Source organism: Anopheles marshallii, chromosome 3, assembly GCF_943734725.1.
Source record: "Anopheles marshallii chromosome 3, idAnoMarsDA_429_01, whole genome shotgun sequence".
In the NCBI taxonomy this organism is placed as follows: domain Eukaryota; kingdom Metazoa; phylum Arthropoda; class Insecta; order Diptera; family Culicidae; genus Anopheles; species Anopheles marshallii.
This window is the reverse complement of record NC_071327.1, coordinates 76,472,138-76,494,603: the sequence shown is the minus strand read 5'-3', so window position 1 is coordinate 76,494,603 and position 22,466 is coordinate 76,472,138. Positions and strand designations below refer to the sequence as shown.

The 22,466-nt window shown below is 43.2% G+C and overlaps 1 protein-coding gene across 1 annotated transcript in view; it reads left to right on the top strand.

The window, feature by feature from the left end:
• The window catches only part of LOC128711484 (calsyntenin-1), a 72,041-nt gene that overhangs the window by 25,889 nt on the left and 23,686 nt on the right, over positions 1-22,466 (top strand). Inside the window, exon 2 of the mRNA XM_053806361.1 lies at positions 22,096-22,235. Within this exon, the coding sequence (XP_053662336.1) occupies positions 22,096-22,235 (140 nt within the window). The remainder of the gene's footprint in view (positions 1-22,095; positions 22,236-22,466) is intronic.

The following is a 22,466-nucleotide window of genomic DNA, read 5'->3' as shown; positions in this document are numbered from 1 at the left end:
CGGTAGCGCATGACATAAAAAGGTACTTTAGGGATGGCAAATGGGAGGCCAGCGGAGACGGAGAAGCTTCTGCCAAAGGACATGGCTGGATGAAATGAAGGATAATTTCCTTTTTCGGTTCCTATTTGTTCTTGCTCATTTCGGTGTTTGGTGATGAAAACCGACTGCAGGGCCCCCGGTACCGACGGAAATGATGGCTTTTGCACCGTGTTCCGTGGTGCTTGAGACTTTTTAATGAGCATTTGTGTACGAGAGGTGTACGGAAGCGTCGGAAATGTATACAAAAAAAAATATCCCACTACCGCAGTCCAGTAATGAAACTTTAGTTGTCCTTTGTGGGAATGTAGCAAACATTGACTATTTATAACATAAAACTAAAGCTTTCCCTAGGTGAGCAATGAATGTGTATTTTTGCAGAGTTTTTCTCGCAATTTTTACAGTTGATTTTTATGCAAGCAAGCCACACAATGTTGAGCCGTTTCGAGATTGACTAGTAATATTGCGTTGAATGGAAAATCACTGAAATTGACTAGGTTTAATTTTTTTTAAACTATTACAATCCGAAAAGTTGGTCATAATCAACTGAACCTCCCATTTTATTGCGTTCGTTTAAATTTTTTACTTCAAATAAATAATATTTGGGAAATTAACCTTATACTGCCATCATCCACAAATATTCTAGCATTCCAATATCCTTAAATATCGTCCGTGGTTTTTTTTTTCTATCCTTATTTGCTCTGCAAAGGAATGTTGAAAATCTGTCGCTTTTGATTATTCCAGCTGAGGAATCCTTTGAAAGTCAAACATTCGCTCACGTATTTTCCATTGCGAGCCCGAAAAGCTACCCAGCTTTCCCGACCAATGGACGATCTTGTTTTCGTTTCTTTTCAATCCCATTCGATTATAGTTTTCGCTTAGAATCTTTCACGTGACCGGGTAGAAATAATGGCGCCTGTTTCGCAGAAGCATCTCGGGGAGCTCTTAAGAACCTTTAATGGAACCAGAAGTTGTTGGGAAGTTTTGGCGACGGTGGCGAACTTCTGATAGGTTACGGTGCGAAATGGTACTTTCGAAAGACTATTTTCATTAACTTCTGCTCGCAGCATCCGTTGGTGAAGTTTGTGATGAATTTTCCCCAAGACTCGAGTTATCATACCGGCTCCTGTTGTCAATCGGTAATGGCGAACTAGGCGTTCTAGGGGTGTCGTACTACCCCTGCTGGTTCGGCCGTACCATCCGCTCTAGGTGATTGCATTTTTCGTCCAACTCAATCAACTCGAGCGAAGTAAATTCCTGTGCTACCGGGTCGTTTTTCACGGTTCGCTGTTCGTCGACCTGACCTGACGCTGTATGTGTTTGTCCACCCCCTTCGGCTGTGCAGGATTTTCAGTTCAGGCAACATCCGCAGGAAGCGCACCTATTTTTAGCACTCGTCACCTTCATCATATGCATGCATGTTTCATGCAGTAATGTTTTATTGCCCCCACCGTATACCACCCCTACCGGAACTCAGTCAAGCTGAGTGTATATACATCGGTTTGTCATACGACCGACCTACAGCAGTCGATTAAAATCGTTTGCAGACGAAATCAGATTTACATGAACGTGTTTGTATGTATATTGTTTTCATTTTACGAGGTGGACATTTCTTCAGTGAAATAAAAAAAACACACACACACACACACACAGTACGAGCTCTTTCCTTTTGCTTCTCTTTTAACATCTCTTTCACGATGTCTCGCACGCAAAGATTTTTATGATACATTTATTTATAACCCCACGCCAATTTCAACATCCCAATTTTAATATGATTGTACAGTGAATCATTCCTTCCCCTTTTACTTTTTCCATAACGTTATGTTTATATTTTCTCTTATACCATAAAATGAATGCTGCTGCAATGCGCTTGGCACTCTTGCGTCACGGAATGTTTTGCTCCGCTGAAACAGAGAGAGAGGCGAACAGCAATATCTTTTATGCTTTTGAAACTCTCCCCCCGTTTGTGGTTTACCAGTGCCATAAAGGAATTTATATCAATCCGCTGGCTACCGAAAGGTCGAGTTTAAGGTTTTACATGGTTGCAAAATTAAATTTATTACCCTTCAAAGCCGGTGTGCGGTTTAATAAACGATTTTCATGACTTTCCTTTCAACCGGACTTGGTTGTTGTGACCCTTACTCACGGAACTGTTAAAGTATTCAAATACCGATAATAACCGGTTTCACCTTATCGATCGCTTTGAAGATAAATCACTTTGTTTGTCTGCTGTCTCCAAGAGGTGTACAATTTGTATATTTGGCTTGATTAATGCGTCAATGATTCGAGTCAGTTTGACGTGGGGTACATGTGGAAGAAAATTTAATAGTGCAACATTAGTCAACAGCACCTAACGCATTCTGACCTTATGCCATTCAAAATATAAAATGCTAGCTTTTGGGTCATCTTTGATCCTTTAGGAAGATCGGCTGCTCCTCAATTTCTCATTTTCTGTGGAGTACATTCCTTGTTGGAGGTTTGCCCAAAACGTTCCGTCGGTCAAATTTGAGTAACATTGGAACGGTTGGTGGTCTTCTTCAGATTCTTGGACCGGTGAAAATGTGCTCCAGAACTTTCAACCACTTCTTCTGAGTGTTAAATTACTAAATTGTAACATTGTCCATCTTGTCAAGGAAATTTTTCACTCCATGATTCGTCTGTGGCTGCGACCTCCTGGGGAATTACGAGGTCTAGCCGTAATCTTTTATCTCTGTTGTATTTACGGTTCAGTCTACTTTTGGGCGGCATAAACTAGATTTCCGTTTATCTCTAACCTATATCCAGGAAGTAGAACGTCAGATTGTCTATATCCAGTGGATAAAAACTGTCCCAAGATGTAAATTTCTGCTGTTTTGCTTAAATAGATCACACATATAGTTCAAATTTTACAACATATTTGTCGATTAGTATTTTCGTAATGGCAGTGGCGTAGAGTATTCAAAACAAAGCAGAATTCATCAGTACATGGCAGGAAAATCGTACGAAAACTCGCTAAAATTCGTCCATTTGTGTTATCCATATATTAGCATTAATGAAAAACACAACATTAACAGTGTATAAAAAACATACTTTGTGCTTTAAAGCAAGTTGTAAACAACCACAAATTCCCACGTTCTGCTTCTTGCCATTTGCAAGCGCAACGCAACTGATTAGCATGATCGTCATGATTCTTGATCTTCCTGCTGTGCCGCTCATTGCCGTGCAAGGGTTGAACGTTTGCGTTTCCTAATTAAACACACAAACGGCAAACGGCAACGCTTTTCCAATACCGATTGTGTAACTTTCCAGTTAGTTCGAACTCGTTCCCAACCGGTGGAAGCTTTCCCATCGCACGGCAACCTCGCAACCAGAAGGATTACAGCAGCGAAAGAGGAATTTTTAATTTTTATTTCCTTTGCGCTTTACTCCCAGAGTGTCAGATGCTAGAAAAGGGTGCTTCTTTGCAGCGTTCTCTGCTGAGGCGGAAATTTCAAATACTTTCCCGTGTTTTATTTTTTGCCTCCAGTTGCAAGCACAACTTTTCAAATTAACTTTCCTCACTTTATTCGCTTCTTGTTTGTCGTATTCGAGCGGGAAATAAAGACGGTCGAAAGTAGACGATAACATTGCTCTTGGACGTGTTGTTCTTCCTCACCGATGGACGGGTTGTCTTCATTATCTAGTCAAGTGCGCGTGCTGCATTGGTGTCTTATTTTATTCAAACTCGAACAACATCGAAATGGTATACGCGTGGAATCGCGATTCCTTCCTTAGCAGCAACAGCAGCGCCAGCCACTGTAAATTCGTCAGAGTCGTACGATGGATGGATGAGTGCTTCAAATCGGAAAGTTGTGAGAAGGCATGTGGCTTTTTTTGTTGTTGCACACCGAGGCAAAAGATGGCCGCGCGCACACGAACGGAAGTTATAAATTATAGAAGCGATGAAAAGCCGAGCCGGAAAAGGATTCCATTTTTCCGGCATTTTTATGTATATGTGTGTGTTTGCGTAGGTGACGGTGTGTCGGTGCGCACTTGTCGGTCGTGTGGTAATTATATATTCTTCCTCGTCGAAACAAAGTAGCGAAGAATTTGTGGTCGGTGTTGAGTAAGGAATATTGTTTTGCTTCACCCGCAGGCTCGTCCTTCTCGAGAACGTTGCGTCCAATGTAGGGTTGTTGTTGTTCTCTCTACCAGTTGCAAACAAACGCAACAAAGAATGGAACTGGCAAATTTGATGCACAAAAACTTTCCAGATGGAAAGCTCCATTTTCGTGGGAGTGCTGACGCGTACGCATTGGTGTGTCTGTGAGTCCTCGGCAGTCTCCGACGGATGCGCTTTCCGGGTTTAATCGTTTTGCATAAAATTTACTTCGGATTTTTACGCAAAACTATCATCCTGACAGTGATGCGCCTGTGTGAGTGATGGGAACCCGCCCCGTACCGGCCGCCACCAAGCTTCACTGCAGTATAATTTACACCCTGTGCCCTGCTGGATAGCGAAGCATTATAGTTTGTAGTGCATGTGGGAAAAGAAACAAAAATGGTAGAGAAACTTTTTACCGCAGCAACAGGAACAACTGCAGACACACACACACACACCATACGGTTTGGCATCGACAAGGCTTCTTTTATAACACTCCCGCCGGTGTCGGAACATGGCCGGAAGGAAAAGTTTTGTTTGCTGGGCTGTGCGGCCTCCATTGCCGAATATTTTGCGCCGGATAGGGTTGCTGCACTCGAACCTCAAATCCATCACGAGTTTGCTCCCGTTTGCTCCTGCTGTTGTTGTTCCGATTCGGCGATGGTTGAAGGGCTTCATTCGGAAAGTTTTGCATCGGAAAAATATGATTTCACCAGGTGTTGTGGGGTGTGTGTGGGTGGGTGTGTGGAGTGGTTGATGATGGTGTTTTGGGTATGGCTTGGAAGCTCTACCCTCCAAACAGCAGAACCAAAGGAAGACCATAAAAACCGATAGGTTTTGAATGTTAAACAATCTGAGGGTACGAACTCATGGGGCAGTTGTTCTTCTCTGGTTGTTTCTGCCCTTGTGAAGTTCAAACGCACACCCACTCGGGGTCTGGATGCGCGTGTTTATTATTTTGAGGCTTTCCAGTATCTTCCTATTCCTCGCTCATTACTGACAAACAGTTAGCGCCTTTTCTTTGCCTTAGAAGCGCCTGTTGGAGTTTAGAATGTGTTGATTTATGTGTGTTTTATTTTTGTTTTTCCTTGCCTCCCTTGAGGCTTGTCTCGATAATATTATTTTCTTTATTTGCTCGTCTGGAAAATGTTTGCCATCAACTCAATTCTCTCTTTCATTCGGTGCCGTCCGGCGTATTTTTCACGCGCGGGGAACGATTTTCCAGTGCAGGCCAATGTGAGGAAGGAAGAAAACAACTTTTCTCAAGCAGTCGGAAATCGAAGTGATTGTGAACCGTGAAAAAACAGGAATACCATGTGCAATGGCTGTTCGGGTTGCTGTCTGCACATCTCTATCCACTCTGCACCAGATGCCCCCGAACGATTTTTTGCTTCGGAGTCCTTCTGCCCAATTTTTTTTTCCTTCTACGCCTTCTAATCACTAACCGAAAAGTTGCTCCTTGCAAAAGCTTCACCCCCAAAATGGTGTGCAGAAGGAGTTTGCTTTGAGTACGCGCGCACGTATGAATGATTTTATTCCGATTCGGGGTGCGCTTTTGTGTGGGTGAGTTGGGTTGTGGCTGGGGGTGTGGCATGAAACTGCTTTACGGAAGTTGTGCCGAACGATGCGGGGGCCGACCATTGTTGATTAATGAGTTTTGTGTCCAAGTTGTCTGCAGTGCGGAAAGGATTGCTATCATTTTTATTCGCCCTTAATTCTCCTTGGGCCGAGCACCTTCTGGGGTAAAAGGATGCCAGCCAGTTGAAGGATGAACTGTAGGGATTTAAAAACGGTATGGTTGGATAAAAAAGGGACGCTGTGTTTTGGGGAAAGAAAAATAGCTTGAAAATTATTTTATTTTTCACACAAAAATTACAACTGACTGTACACTTCGCTTGAGACACGCGAAATTGACGGTTTGTGTTGTTTTGTGAACACGTTTCGCCAAATGTCAAACGTAAGTGGGTGCTTTAGCAGCAACGCTAAGTACCATTGGTTGCCCGTGAGAAATCATTGTCTCTTTGCCGTCTTTCAATTTCCTCCAATCTACCTTTTCCGGTGATTGATTGTTTGATGCGCATTTATTGAAAGGTGTCAACCGTGTGATTGAAGAAGCGCGAAGCAATGCTGCTGTGGTTTATACTGTTTGCTCCCGCTCGAGGACTACGACACAAGGGCCTTGTGACGCTTTCGAGATGAGTTGTAAATAATTTTTCTACCTCCCGAACGGGCGGATGTATCAAGCGATCGAACGTTCAAATGGGAAGAAAGAAAAATAAAATAAACATATCTCCACGCTTCGCGCCGGCATCTTGAGGGAGTAACTCCGTGTAACCGATTCGGGAAAGTTCGTTTCGTTCGAGATACATGCGTCAGTTTGACGGCCTTTCGCGCTGCTGCTACTGCTGCATTGTCATCGATCTTATTCCAAATGGATTTTATTTGTTCGCTTCTTCTTCTTGTTTTTCTTTGTCTTTCATTCCAAGAGCGGGGGCAAGCAGGTCTGGCGAGCATCACTTGGCACGACACGTGACACGGGAAAGTTACTTGAGGTTGTTGTAGTCGTAATGTATGGGTTCAATCGTTGGCCGTTAGCGCTGATCACGGATCCTTTATTAATTCATGAGATGGCGTGCAGGGCACGCAGCATTGAAAATGAGGTTTTCCCGAAGCCATAAAGCGTTGATTGACTGAGTAACTGTGAGTGTGTCTCGGTTTGATGGTGAAGAGCGATTGAATATGTTCCTCAGACCATATTTTTATTCGTAGTGGAAGATTTCGTTACTCTGTACGTAGTTTAAAGACGATACTTTATTGCGGTAAATTTTTTGTTGAAACAGTGGAAACATTTTTTTTTCAAAGTGCAACTTCAAACATCTTGATAACACACAAAAATAATAAATCTTGTTTTTTTTCTTGATTCTACCAATCGAATGTTAATTTATGAAATTCCATCTTGATTTGTATGTTATTTCTTTCGTGTATTGATTTGCATACAGCTTCACCTTTCGGGTCATGGCACGTGCAGTACAATGATCCTTTAAATGCTGCTGCTTTCCTTCGTTTATTTACGTTCCCAAGAATGCTACGAGCGAAAGACAACCACAAAAGATTTGCCAGAAAACCCCCACCGTCGAGAAGTTTTTCGCGAGAAAAACAACGTTGCCGCAAAGGAAGGGGAACATTCTTCCCATAATAACCACCGCCCGCATTAGGTATGGGGCCGCCCGGTAATCCATCTCGGGACCAAACTCCATCCCCCCTCCCCATCCCTTCCAGAAAAATGTGTGACGTAATATCTTCCCGTTAAACCTCCACTGTACACCGTACCGGCACCAAATTCGCATTCGGAAAATGACGGTTGATGAACTGGGTGAATTTTCTTTTCTGCAAACGCAACCAAGCAAACCCGGTGGAATGGTTGGAAAATTGCTGTATGCCTATTTCCATACGAATACAACATAATTTGGGCCGAAGCCTTGCCTTCACCTTCGGCGGTTGCGTTGAAAAATCATTTGCTACCTTTTTAAAAGGGCCGATGCCTTATGCTTCTGTGTGGGGTTTATTTTCGTTGCGAGATAGCGGCACAATAATCGTTGCTGTACAATGGAGCAGCACAAACGTTTATCACCACCCACTGCACGTCCATTTTCCGACTTCGGTCATGAATGTGAATTTACAAAAAGAAAAACACCTTTCGAAGAAGATCTTGCGAGGTGTGTGGTAATGGAGCGAGTGGGAACGGAAGCCCTGCCTGGTTTCATCAAACATTTCGATAGCACACGGCATGGGGGGAGTGCAGAAAAAGAGGAAATGAAACCGAGCTGATGAGCGGCTCACGACCTAATCCTAATGATTTGGATCCCGTTTTGTTGTGATGTTTCCCATTGAAACCGGCGAATCCTTTCAGTCCTTTCAAATGCCAGCGATTTAAGCCTCCTGCTGCCCAAACCGTCCTTTAGTGCCGAACCGACAAAACCAGCAGCCAGTCATCAACCACACTCACTCTCACCTGCGTTTGGTCGGAAATTCTACACCATATTGGACGGGGTCTTTGTGTTCGGTGGGCGCATGAGTGGGTGGTCGGGGAGGTGTTTATTGGTTAAGCAATATACTAAACGGTGTGTTGCCACGAGTGAAAATGAACTCTCGTGTTCGGATCGCACACACGCACAAACTCCTTATGGTCCGGGCCCGCAGATAATGGAGGTTTCGCGCTGGAATATTTTTGGTTTCGGTAGAGTATTTTACCGGAAATAGGAAATTCACATATGTTTGCGTTTTTTTACGTTGCGCCATTTGTTCGCTCACCACACGATCGTTTGATGGTTGGTAGCCCCGAGGGCTACACGGGATCGCGCTGACGAACGGCATGGTTTGGATTTTGTTTTTTTTACTGTCGCAAATGTGTCGATAATTACAGAGGTGTAAGGATAATGTGCCGTCCTGATATGTTATGGGAAGCGGTTTAATGGCAATACTAAACAGAAATGGGAGCAGCTTGATGAAGTGCTTTTTAGTTTTGTATTTAATGTTGCAATATCCTTGTGCATTTCGTTTAATATATTTGTTGTTGTTTGGTGGTATAAGCATGACGTGATAAACTCATCGAAATCTTAGTTGAATTATGTATAAAACAGTCTCTTTTAAAGCAGAGAACTCACGATTATAGAAAGGTAGTAGAATACAGATGTATCTCTGTACTTTCTCAAAGATAACTTCCTAGTCTGAAACAAGATATTCTAGCCGAAGTTGATGATCGGTCTATCAAGCTCATTTCGTCCTCTGAAGTATGAAGCCTACGTTGTTCAGAAGATAGAGCTGCTAGACGTAATGTAATCAAATAAAAGTCAACCCTCCCTCCTTTCGCAAGCACCAAATGCTGGTGAAACGCATTGTTAGCTATTCCTCACTCATGTTTACTAAGTTGCTTTCTTATTGTGGTGTGAAATTTTCATCCATCTGTAGCGCATACGCAGCGCATCGCCATGCACACCTTTATATCGTCAGTCGTCTTGATGTCGCCTTTATCTTGCTCCTTCAATTAGACGCAAGATGGATGCGTTGTGTTGCATCATTTGCTGCTCGGCTGCAGCTGTTTACCACTTCATTAAGCGAGACGCCATGCCGAACCGTGAAGTAACGTCAAGAAGTGTGGATGTCTTTCTTTGTAGCCTTTCCCTCACAAGCCTGCCAGGCCAACAGTAAAGGCATCCCGGTTGCTGGGTGTGTGATGTAAGGATCGCAATTAAATACACAGCCAGTTTGGTGGGCAAAAAGAGAGAAAAAGATCCTATCTGTGTTCTTTAGATCCCTTTTGCAATGGCTCTCGGGAGAAGGTGGGACGGAGCAGCATTATTGAAATGTTCCTCCGGGAAAGTGTGGTGACCATTACATGGGGATGCGTTTGCTTTTGCCATCTGTTTGAGCTAGCCTAACAAGGATTGTGCTGCTAACAACCTCAGACACCACCGCATCCGCTGGCGCACACACCGTTCGTCGGTAACCAAATCCGGAAAGTGATTCTGTTTGCCCAACATATCTCCCGGTCCAAACTATGGCTGTCAAGCGTCGCCCACCTACATTCGACCCTCTCGATGTCTCTATAGATGGTTGTCCTTCTTCGCACGTTATGTAGGGCGTCTGGTTATGCTCAGGGTATCCCTTAATCGCAAACATGGAAGATCAATAATGTTGCCTAAGGGATGCAGTCCTGTAACGTATTCCAGATTGGATTTGCAACGATACAATTAAGTAGGTGAGGATGCATCCTCTTTGGATTTTAAGTGTTCTCCAACATTGCAGTTTTATCGATTTGTTCACAATATGCTACTCCGTGTGGTTCCGGGGTTTATAACTGATGATAGTTAAAAATGTCTCTAAAAAACGTATTACAATCGATTAGACGACTCAAAGTACCACTTTAAAAAGAAAACAATGCTAATTAATGGCTTTTTCGTACACAGAAGGTTGGCAACAAACGATATTGTTGCGGATTTTCTCCATCCCTTGTTTGGGTAGCGTACCGGCTTTACTGCTAAACCGATTCAAAACGAGCAAACATAATGGGAAATTAGTTTACATCCATTACTACCATACTCTGCTGGACTTCCTCTGCTTCCGCTCAATATAGGGTAGAGTGTATTATTTTTGCGCTGCAATGGGAATGTAAATTTCAATTAAACGTCAATTAATAACGTTTCTCTTTTATCTCGCTTTTTCACCCCTTTTTCACGCAGGTAAGAACCATTGGCACCAATTCTCCACGGTTCCACGAACGGATGACACACAGATACGCGCCCACGATCACAGAAAAATGCGTGACAAAGCGTACACAAACCCAGCGGACCGAGAGTTATGGTTGGTAATTTTGTGACACCGTTACCGAGCTACAGCGGCCGCATGCCATCGCTCGCCGGAGGATTCAGAGGATGTGCTCCGAAACGGGACCAATAGAAAAAAAAGATGCCAATTCCCTGCAGCACTTCGCAAGATAAAGCGTGCCGGTGTATTGTGCAAAAAAAGGACTCTTTAGATATAGCGCAACACCATCACCCGGGTTGGGGTTGGCCGATTACAACAACAAAAAAAAAGGTTCCAACTCGATCCAGTAAGTCTCAGGTGTATGTCGCGCTTTCGTTATGCAGCGCCGAAAAAAAAACCGCCACAACAGAAGGACCTCTTCCTGCAGCCTGGAAGAGCCCCGTGTCTCGTGCAACCAGCCCAAGCTCGTGTTTTTAATTTCTGTTCATTTAATTTAATTTTCGGCTCACCCTTTGGCGTGTAATTGTTTTTAATAGCGCGCATGATGGCGACTGGTCTTGTGCAGGCTTTGGTGTGTCCTTCCGAAAGGGGGTACCAGACCACACGCCGCCGTCGGACCGTCAGCAGCAGTTGACGAGCGAACAAGCACCAATCAGGGTGGGTTTCCTACGGGTGTTTGAACCGGTTCGGGTGCGTTCTCGTCCCGTGCTGAGCTCGGTCCGATTACAAAACGGTGCGTAGATGTGATTCCGTTCCGTTCCGGTCGGAAAGAGGAACCCCGCGCGCCATTAGATGGGGCGCGTACATCGACGAGGAGAGATATCCTGCTGGTTTACTGTTCTGACTCGTTTACCCATTCCTGCTCGGCACTAAAGATCTCGGAGTTCTTTTGTGCTGCTGTTTGTGTGTGTGCGTGTGTGTCGCACCGCCGAACGAAAAGCGCTGGTGGCCCGGAGTAGTAGTAATTGAATCGAAATATAATTCGATTTAGTCCGCTTGCTGCGCTTACATCCGGCACACGGCGCACATCGGTATCGGAAGCGCGGCATGAAAAGCACCTGTAATTGGCAGTTACACTCCATCACACATCCACCGATAGCAGCCAATTTTCTTTTGCACGATCGTTTACGTTACGCCGTACCTCGCAAAGATTCGCTTAGTTCCGGTGGGAAGTGGCCCGCCCGAAAGGTCGTCACGTACGCGTGAGCCAAGTGGAGAAGATTGGAATGCTGCCGGATGAAATGATAATTATTTCCAGGAGGTTTTTGCTTTATCCAACTGGATTGGGGATAAATTCTAACCTTTTTGTGTGGCACTAGTGGCCGTTGGAAGGTATGGAAGGTTGGAAGGTCAATAAAATGTTATCGCGCTTATCGATAAAAAGGTCACGTAGTATCAATTTCGGTGTGTTAATTTTCTTACTACAACACTAAATTTCTTTGTTGATGTAATCACCTATAATAATATGCATCAAATTACTACGATTGTACTTTTGCAACATTTGCGACTGAGGTTGTTGACTTCATTTTTCTAACTATTTCTTTTTGAATGTCTTGAAATAGTGTTCATTTTGAAGGCTGCGAATGCTACGAATAACATTCAGGGAAATTGGGAAATTTTTGTCCAAACACACTCTAGTATCGTTGTTATTCGAACAAACCGGCCACCATAATAATAATAACTGTTAGTGGCCTTCCTTTATCTGTGTCATTATTTTGCAATTTTGTATCCTTTCGTTTATTATTCAAATTATTCGTCCTCCGTACCCCCCGAGTGAGTGTGTGTTTCGTGTGCTACCATGTTGCGTCTTCTTTATACTTCACTGCTGCACATAATTTGCCGTACCTTGCCCTCAAATCGATAAAAACGTGACCAAACGGTAGCAAGGGAGGGAGAACACCAATACCCCGCGCCCGGTAGCACATCGAAACCGGAATAGACAAACCTAAATTGAAATAAACTGAAACCGGAATATACCCCCGGGTGATGATACTGCAGAAAAGTTGTGCACTGTGCCAGAATTGTACAGATTCGCACTTTCGCACAAGCTCGAAGCAAAATGTGCTTCCAAAAGCCACCTCATAGTCACTGCTGTTTTGGTGTGTGTGAAGGTGTTGACTTTTTTTTTTGCTGCCATGACACTTCCGGTTTGCCGAGTAGCGCAACATTATGGCAACAAAGAATATTGCTACAAAACGTGCCATTTTGCTATTTTGAAACAACTATAGAGGCGGTGTTTTCTATGCTTGTTCGTTTATTTGGTACGGCTATCTTTTATGTTCCAATCCGGCAATGGTCTCCTACAGCTATTTAAAGTAATTTGGGATATTTGTTTGATTATACCCTTTTATTCAATAGTAAAATTTATTTACCATTTTATTACACCAAGATTTCTGGAACAGCCAGAATATAACAGTTGAACACTCACCATTACCACAGTGCCTTCATCATGTGCCGCTTTGGAAGTGGAAAAATCAATAACAGTACGCATTCGTCTGATTTAATCCTGCCTCATTATAGGGTCGGGGAACACATAAACCCCTAAGCCCTACATTATTGCCCACTAGCAAAAGGACCAGACCATCAAAACAGGGCGCTCTTGTGGAGGCCTTGTGACGATTGCTGACCGTATTCAACACCGAACTACTTATTCCGGCAGTTCAGGCTTTGACCTTGGGGCAAATTGTTGGAGGACGTCCTGCCCTAATGTTTATTTGACTTGAAGTCCGCACGCCACTTTTCCTTGCACTCCATCTTCACGCAGTCCGTAGTGCCGTTCAAATCAGTTGAAAAACACACGAAAGTCCCCCATTTGCCGCTCTACGCTTTCGAGCTTTGCGTGTGTACTGCCACACACACACGGGGCTGAATGGGCTCCAATAATGGTTACGTCACATTTCGTACAAACACACCATGCACACCTCCGTTTCGCACCAATGTTAATTTTCACGTGGAAATAGTGATTGGTCAACAGTTTTCGAGTCCGATTCCTCATTCGTGCGATTCGTGCGTGCGTTGCGTTGGGTTTCTTATCTGAAACAGCAAATCACTGCCATCGACGTAGAATGAGATGATTTATTTCGTTCGATGGTTCAACTAAAGCTGTACATTATTTAGTAACTGGATGGAGAAAAGAAGTTTTCCCGCAAGCAACCGGGGCGGCAATAATTCTTCACGCTTTGCCAACGGTCAATGGCCAACAGCAGGCTAACCCAACCGGGCGGTAAATGCGATCAATGTTATTATTTACCTTTTCTTTGTGGGACATAGCGTAATAACTTAATACGATGGACTAACTTTTTTGCTACTTCAGTACTATAATGTTTATATACAGAATGTTTATAAATTGCTTTTTGTGGTATGGAAACGAAGCGAGGAATAAAAAAATTATTATCGTAAACATGATGTTTGACAATAATATTACGAAACTTATTGTTATAGACATTTTATTTTCCTTTGCATGCATACAAGATCATGTTACACACTACGTGCATTATGATGTTGTTGCGCCATTGTGACAGTTTTCGCTCATAATGCATATTTTAAACCCTGTGCATGATCTGGCAAGGTGAAAACCATTACCTGACGGTAGCTTTGGCGTTGGCGGCGCTTGTCACAAGATATCTAAACTGCTAAACAAAAGAAACCACTTGGAGAGCCGGAGTGTCATCCGTTCGGCTGTACCGGCGTTCCCCGTACGGTGGTGGTGCATTTTATGATGCACAGTTATTTTTAGCCACTTTCCCAATAGAAAGAACCTGGTAAATGGCCCGAGCCGAACCCGTGCACGACGAAAACTATTCCATGGTGTAAAGCTTGTCGAGGTGCAGATAAGAAGCACTCAGCTGTGTGTTGAAATCACGTTGTTTACATACTAAACTCATTTATCTTCCTTCCGAGCTCGATGTCGCCGGTGTTGTTATTTGTGTGGCGTTGGTATACGGGGAAGAAGAGATTTCACGGCTGCCGGTCTGGGGATTGTTTCTTCTTCCTGACATCGGCAGATTGGCTTTCGCGTGGCGTGGTGGAGATAGGCTTCTTTCTTTTAAGCGCCGTGGATGGTATCTATTCCGGAAGGAAAACACTAGCAGGAAGGATGGAGGAAACCCGGCCGACAGCAGCACCACCCCTTTTTTGCTGCCCCTGTGTGCCTGTCAAGGTGGGGTGGTTTTGTTGGAGTTTTAAGATGAGATTGCCGGTCGTCCACGGGTTGGCAAAATATTGTCGTCTCCACCGGTGTGTTTGTTTGTTTGCCCGTTCGGGTGTACCGTACGGTAATTGCAACCCTCGGGGTTCCGTATCACCACCCGTACGAAACAACGTGCACCTGGCGGGGAACTCTTTCGTGTCTGGAGGTGGGTAGATAAGTATGTTTGGTGGCACAACAGAAAACTACGTCTTGTCTGACTATGAAACATTTGTTTTAGCAACAGCCGATTGACGATTGCCTATAAGCAAATATTATTTATTATTGGTCTTATTTGATAGATTTAGTGTAACAACAAGTTAAAACATAAAATCAATAAATTTCATGTTTTATGTAACAGATTCTTGTATTTTTTTTTCGCATAAAATAAAAAAGCTATCTAAAACGATCCAATAACAACCGCTTAATCCATCCTTACTGTGCTTATTTCCCAAAGCCCACCGGAAGCCGCCCGGTGAGATTTGCTGTTTGCAAGGAATAACATCAATTTCATTTTAAAGGATTAAGAATAGAACATCGTCAAACAAATCCCATTACCGCCGAGAAAAACTGTTGCAGAAGAGCAGTATAAAAAACGCCTCTCTCAGCCTCTTATTCGAACACAGATTACCGGAACGTTCGGTCCCAAACATGGCGCTGAAAAATGACTACAAGAATAAAAAAACATTACCTCGAATCATTCGAGCGCGAAATATGTGCACATTTCAGGCGGTGTAGCACGGTTCGTGGAAAGGTGGATAGGAAACTACCCGGAAAATTCCAAGCGGTGATGTAATTTAGGTCGGCCACGGTAAGGCACGGCCACCGGGAGGATATTGACATAATATAAAACATAATGTAATACAACCATTCCGTTTTATGTGTGCCCATTGGCATTTCGAGCTCGAACTTTGCAACACTCCGTTCAGCCAAACTGCCGGAAAACCGCCGCAATGTGAGGATGTAGGGCGCGAGTTGTGTCACCAATTTTCGAAGGAGCGTGAGAGAAGGAAGTTTGGTTTTATGTTTCTGTATTTGCCAGTTTTTCCCCCAATTGACAAGTCTTTTTGAGAAAAAAGATGGTTACTAAAATGGGAGTATGGTTCGTTTTTTTTTATTTTTTAAAGCCTCCATTTAGACTGGACCCTGGACATTTTTTTTTCTTTGTATTTGTGAAGAAAAATCAGCGTCATTGCGATTGAAATAGTGTTGTGCAAAAAAAAAACACCCTCTCGCACACGAAATATGAGCACACAATTCGGTGTACCGAGAGGCTTGGGAGAGTTTTGGGTGTGTAAGTGCTTTTCAGAAGGACGATAACCGAGTAGAGAGACTAGCTCAGCTCCACTGAGCTTACTGTGGCAGAATGTATTCAACACCGAAAAAAACGACTACAATAGCATGACGAAACATCAAATCCTCTAAAGTACAAAGGGGTTTTGTTCGGTGCTTTATTGTGTGTGAGTGGGCCCATGTTGGATTGATTAAACGTTGCATGAAAGTGCACGAGTAACGAGAGATGATCCCTGAAGGATTTTCGAGCAAATGGATGTGAGTGCAATGGCGGTTGAATGCTTTTCCTTCGGGTGGAGATTATTGGAGTATTTTTTTTCTCTTAATGCTTCTTTGAAACTGAACTTCTAGTGAACCTAGTGAAGAACCTCTATCACAAGTAGAAGCAGTTTTCATGCGACATTAAGTTCTCTTAATATAATGGCAAATTGCCCAAAACTGTTTCCTCTAGAAATCTGACGAATGAGTCGTCTGTGACGTGACAAGATCGTCAATGCCGGAAATTTCTGAAGTACTGAGAATTATTGGAGATTCTATGAAGAAATCGATCGTCAGATCGACTTCTTCGCATGTTCCTTGTATTGTATTTTATTTGATAATATTCTTCATTAGGAAGTACCTTTAAATCGTATCATTCTTAAGGGTTTTATCCACGATTAGAGCACTAGAACTTGAGCTATTAAACTTAACTAATGTAGAGCGTACTTCAACTTTTGCCCACAAATCTTCTTAGCCGCAATCGCAGCCATATCAAAATGCACCGGTATGCTGCAGAATGTAGCAAAGCTCCTGCAACATCGTCCACAATGCAATATTGTCCCTGCAAACAGTCTTAAATCGGCGCAGCGCACCGGAACCGGGATCTAAAATGATCCCTCCCCAAAGAACACTAGAAGGCTGATGCAAATATATTGCTTTCTTCGTGTGAATGTGAATGGGTGGCGGGTGTGGCGTGTTGGCCCGGGTTGCGATACTGTTTTCACCGCCTGCACCGGAAGCAAATGTGGCTGAAAGTCGCGAACCTTCACCAACAACCCGGCACGGAAAACACAATTTATGCAGAAGTATTAGACTCGGGATTATGTATGTAAAACGATTGTGTAAAGCTCCATTTGCCACCCCTGGCTTTGCTGCCACTACCCGGCCCTGCTGTCGTCAACGTCGTTGTTTTATTTGTGATGATATACTTCTTTTTTTCGCTTCTGGTTGTAACCTACAAACGCCCGTCTTGTTGTCTTCTGTGGTTTAGAAGAAGATGCGCGTATTCTTCAGTGCCGCGGGTTTACAACAATGAGGTGAAGTGTGTTTGCTGTATGGATGTGGGCGGCCGGTGGCGCTGACGGTAGCGGCGTGAATGATGATGGAAGATGATTTTTCAAGACCGCCCTCTGGACACGGAGCACGGACGTCGGCCGCCCCATATTGCCATATTCCATGGCCGCACGTTAAAAAGAAGGACCCTTTCGCATAAACCCAGCCAGCTCGCAAAGTTCGAAAGGGAAGTACCTTATTTGCATAAATGCTTAGAAAGAGAAAGCAACCACCGACAAGCACACACCAGCTTCCCAGACGGTTTAGTAGCTGGTTCCGAATGGGCCATCAAAACCGCACCTCGTGCGTTCTGCTCGGCAGCATCCCATCGTTACCAGCTCAACAATTAGTCAATAGTCTATTGCAGACACGTTTCTGTGCCGCTCCACAGACAGCTTCCTGCCCGAATAGTTCTCGCTATAAAGATGCTGGAAGGAAAAAGGGCACGTGAAGACGTAAAATCTGCACCCAGATCCGAGAAGGGTCCCGCTCTCAGCCGGCATCAGATACAGTCAGACGTGTGTAGTGTTGGGGATATACCGCAGCACAATAGCGCTCGGAGGACCCCAGGCTCGCTAGGAAATTTCAAGGCAAAGGTTTTATTATTCATAACCAGAGCCCTGGCGATGGTCGAGCTAATATGGGTGCACCTCATTTAAATAAATGCAATCATGGCTGTAGCGCGCCGTGATAGTTCCGTGGTGGTTCTCCTACATTATCCTGCCCTTAAGATGCACTTTAGATATAGAAAGAATGTTAGTTTAACCTTTTTTTAGGGATCACAATGTGTAAGTTTCGCAAGTGTTGCTTTAAAATTTGAATGTTTTTAAACAACCGAAACAAGCTATGAATAATAATATAACAAGCTGATGAGGTCTTTTAAATTTCATAAGTTTCGGCGTTTCACTACTTCTTACACACTGAAGAACATTTTGTTGCATCAATGTTTATTTTCGTCGAAATATCGAGATTATGTTAGGGTTCCAAAACTCGTAGAATATTAGTTCCTTTCTGTCCAACGTAAAAACATCACCTTTAACAGCTACAAATGGGCGCTAATGATCTTCGACACCCAAAAAGCGTGCCACGCAAGCATCCATCATTTACAGTAAATCGTTACCGTTTTAAGCCGCCACACCTTTGTATGCTGAAGGCACTGGCTCAATATTATCGACTTCGCTGCCCTCGACAGATATCCAAGATATACTCGGCGTTAATTTCACCGTTCGAACATTGGCCGCTTCGGGGGACATTGATTTATGTCCGCACGCTTGGATAGGGTGATTAATACTGACCCCAAAGCAGATATCTAATTTGGGTGCGTTTCTTTCTTTTGTGGTCTTCTCGTCTCTCATATACTTTTCCATGAACTGATCACCAAAAATATCGCCCCACCACCGGTGGTTGGGTTCTTCTCCTGAGAACAGCGTTCTACATGCGTAGATGGTACGTCAACCGATCGGATCAAATGAAGCCGCAGGGGTTTCGTTCGTTCCGGTGAATACATTTTTGTCTCGCCACAACACCCACGTGTGTGACGGCGGAAGTAGCGGATGGCGTGCGCTCATACACACGCCCTGCAGTCATCACTTGGAGCGACATTCGCTGTTGCGCGTCTCACCCTGCACGACTGCCAATCGTGGCTGTTTGTTTCTTGCTTTCAAACTCCGTTTTTAGTTCACTTTGTCTCCATTTTTTTCGCTTTCAGATTAATCTATCCAGTGGGTGTTCTAGTGTGTTTCGTTGCGCTGCGTGCTGTCATTTATTTTTGGGCAACGAACGTTTGTTTCTTTTCTTGTCCACACCGTTGCACCGTCGGTTTGATGCACTCCTCGTCCTGTCGTCGTCACACCAGCAGAACAAACGTTCGTTCCGGCGGTGTAGATTTTATGATTCGGTTATTGGACTTTTTAAAAAGTGTTCTACTTTTAGTTCGTTTATCACGCTGCTGTGGAACAGTTTTTTCGTGTGTGTGTGTGTGGGTCTTGCCCATGGTGTGAATCGTGTTTCTCTTCATGATGTGCCCCTAGTGGACTATCCCTTCAGTGCCATGAGGATTATTCTTTACGATTGCTGATGTCGAATAATGATCCTGGTCATGGCACCAACATAAAATTGCAGTATTTTGGGTTTTAACGGAACAAAATTGGTAGAAAGAATTATTTTTTTACAAATACAATTTTCTATACTAGCTCTTGTTAGATTTTCTTATCCTTTGAATCATTGTTTTATTTTGTGTAATGAAGAAATGTTCATTAAAAAAAAATCAATCATAAACAATATATTAAACCACCAACAATAAAATGTCTGTCTAAGGGTTAATAGAACCCCCAACTTATGTCGCATTTCATTGCGCCACAACCAGCAAACAACAAACAAAAAACAAACGATACATTTCCTAAAACCGACATGTCAGCAAAAAGGAAAATAAAATGCACACACGGAAAAAAAATCGTTGACACTTTCCGTCTCGATCTTGGCTGTTTTTCCGTGTCGCTTTCTTGTAGTTTGTGTGTGTGTGTTTTTTTGCACTTCTTTCAGCACTTTTACGGTTGTGCAAGGGTGCACAAGCACAACGTAATCGTTCAACACGTCAGAGTACGTCGACACCTTGCAGCTGGTCGAATCGAAACCAACGTCCAGTATCGATCAGCAAAAACCGTCCAGTGGTGGAGCAATTCAGCTCCTCTGCTTTTCCGCCCACAAGCTCTCATTTGGGGGAGCCGTTTGCCATCCCCTCCCCCCGCGCTAAGAAGGTGCTAAGCTGAGGATTTCATTTTACGCCATAGGTGCCTGCTGCCTGTGAAGGCGTGAAAATTGGGCAAGAAAAACACCGTCCTGCTCGAAAATGGGTGGAAACCAAATAAATCACGGTAGAAAATGCTGTGGTTTGACTGGGCGCTTGGGTCATAGGGCACGTAATCTGTTTTAATTCCTTGCTGAAGTACGATTTCTCTGACCACACCGTTTGAATTGCATGTTTTGCTATTGATTTTTCCGTTTTGTTTAGCATTCAATTTTGATTCCGGTAAAACTGTTTTGTTTTTCTTATCTCTCCAATGCTGGGGGGTTCTTTTACATTGCTAACGCTGTACGTATGCTATTAACAATATTCTACCGATTAAACCTTGTAATATGTATTCGATCCAAGTCAAATCCAAGTTTTAAAGGAATTGCTTATCCGATTCGCAACAGCTATACAGCACCTCGGAAGCAATTAAAACGCTCTATAGTTCCTTCCATTCGTTTTCCATTTTCCCGATTGAAAAGGACTTCCGCTTGGGCACTTAAGGGTGGTGGTTCATCTGAAGTGTCGGTAATCATGAGCAATGAATGACTTTTTCTGTGTTACTACCACTTCTTCCCATGCGCTTATCGCAACGCACACACCACACACGGTTCATGTTCGGTTTCGAATCGAATCCAAGATTTAGCAATTTATTTTCCTTCCCTTTTTCCTCGCCCGCTTACGACACCAGCTTTTACCCCGGTGGCCGACGCGCCACCGGAAACAATCGATTGATGCGAAGGAAAAGTCCGCATTATAGCCGACAGCCTTCAGGCGCTATCGATGGGATACGCGCGTTCGGAAGGAAAGGTATTTTGCCCGGATCGTGAATTTCGGACAATTCTCGTTCGATGCGATCGATTGGCGAAATGTAAGTTAAGCTCCATTTTAGTGAGGATTTATGCTGGGTTTTGTTTGTGTGATTGATTTATTCGCCGGCGGGTTTACAATAAATCAATAGAGGGATTTTTTTGGTGCTATTCTCCATTCTGGGATCATTACACTAATCCTCGCTTGAAGCAAAATTCTTTACCGAAGAAGTGATTGGATGAATGTCTAAAAAAACGCACTTTAATTACGAATAGAAGATAATTATGCTAACTTCAACTTAATCGTAGTTTCTCTTTGTATCTTTATAACAAGATTGGCCATAGTTTAAATTGAAGTTACAATAAATCACTTCTTTTACAAAAAATTATAGAAGCATACAATTTAAAGCTTTCCCCACCAATAAAAAGGTTTCTTTTCTGGCGATATTTAAAAGCGATAAGGGTTGGATGTTTGTTCGCGAACAAATAAATTCTTGCAAACGATGTACAAATATAATGCACTGGAATGATCGTTGTACGTCTGCAAAACAACTCCACCCCTCAGGTGCCAATAAGGGTTCAAATTACTAAACATAAAATGAGCCTAGCGGTGCATGTTCTCACACGGATAATATTACTACCGTTGCTGCAGTGTTTCCAACTCACTTTTCGGTACCAATTACACTAGGAAAATGTTTGTGATTGTAGCGTATCGAATATCGATAGCGAAGTTTTGTACCATCAAAGTGTACGAGTCACGAGTTCGACTTTGGGGACCATTTGGACACACTAAAATAATGCGCCTGACGGTAGGTTTGAGTGAATGATAATGTTTTGAGCTTTGTGCGTTCCCAGGGCATGATGATGTTAACGATGGGCAGAAAATTATTTCCTTTCCAAGAGGACCACTCATGAATCCAATAATATCCGGAAATAGTACTAATTTCAATCGTGTGTCAGCGTGCATAAAAGCCGAACGCGCTCGCTGCATCTAATGCACGGAAATGTAACATCATATTTTCCGATGCGTGTCTAATGATATTGATGGACAACTGTTGAAGTAGATCAAACATCCTCCTGGCATGCAGCAGAATGAACAACGTGGACTCGGAGCTACGTGAAAAGCATCCTAACAAATTATACCACCTAGTTAAATTTGAAAGCTGAAAATTTAATTAAGTTGATTTGTTTTTATTATTCCGACTGGTCTTTCGTCGTCCTTTCAAAGGTTTTTGATTTCAGATGTTTGTAAAATTAATTTCTTTTTTTTTATAATTTTCTCTTACAGAGCGTGTCCTGGAAAACTCATACCACGGACTGATAAAGGAAAATGAAACATTCGTTGAGATAACGCCACTGATCAAAGTCGACGAGACGAAAATCTGTGGTTTTCACATAATCAAAAAGAACAAGGAAATTCCCTTTCAGGTAAGCTATTGAATTTGTAACATGTTTTCCTTTAGAATAATTTATTTGGATTCAGCAGCATATTCCAACTCTTCGAAGTTGTTTATTAACTAATTATCAATAAAATCCCGCAGAAATCCTGGTACTTTTAATGTTAAAATCGTCGATTATGCACTATTTATTCTTGTATAATGGCGACTCTTCTAACATCAAATATTCGAACGAGATTTAAATCTCTCTAGGTAACCCCGA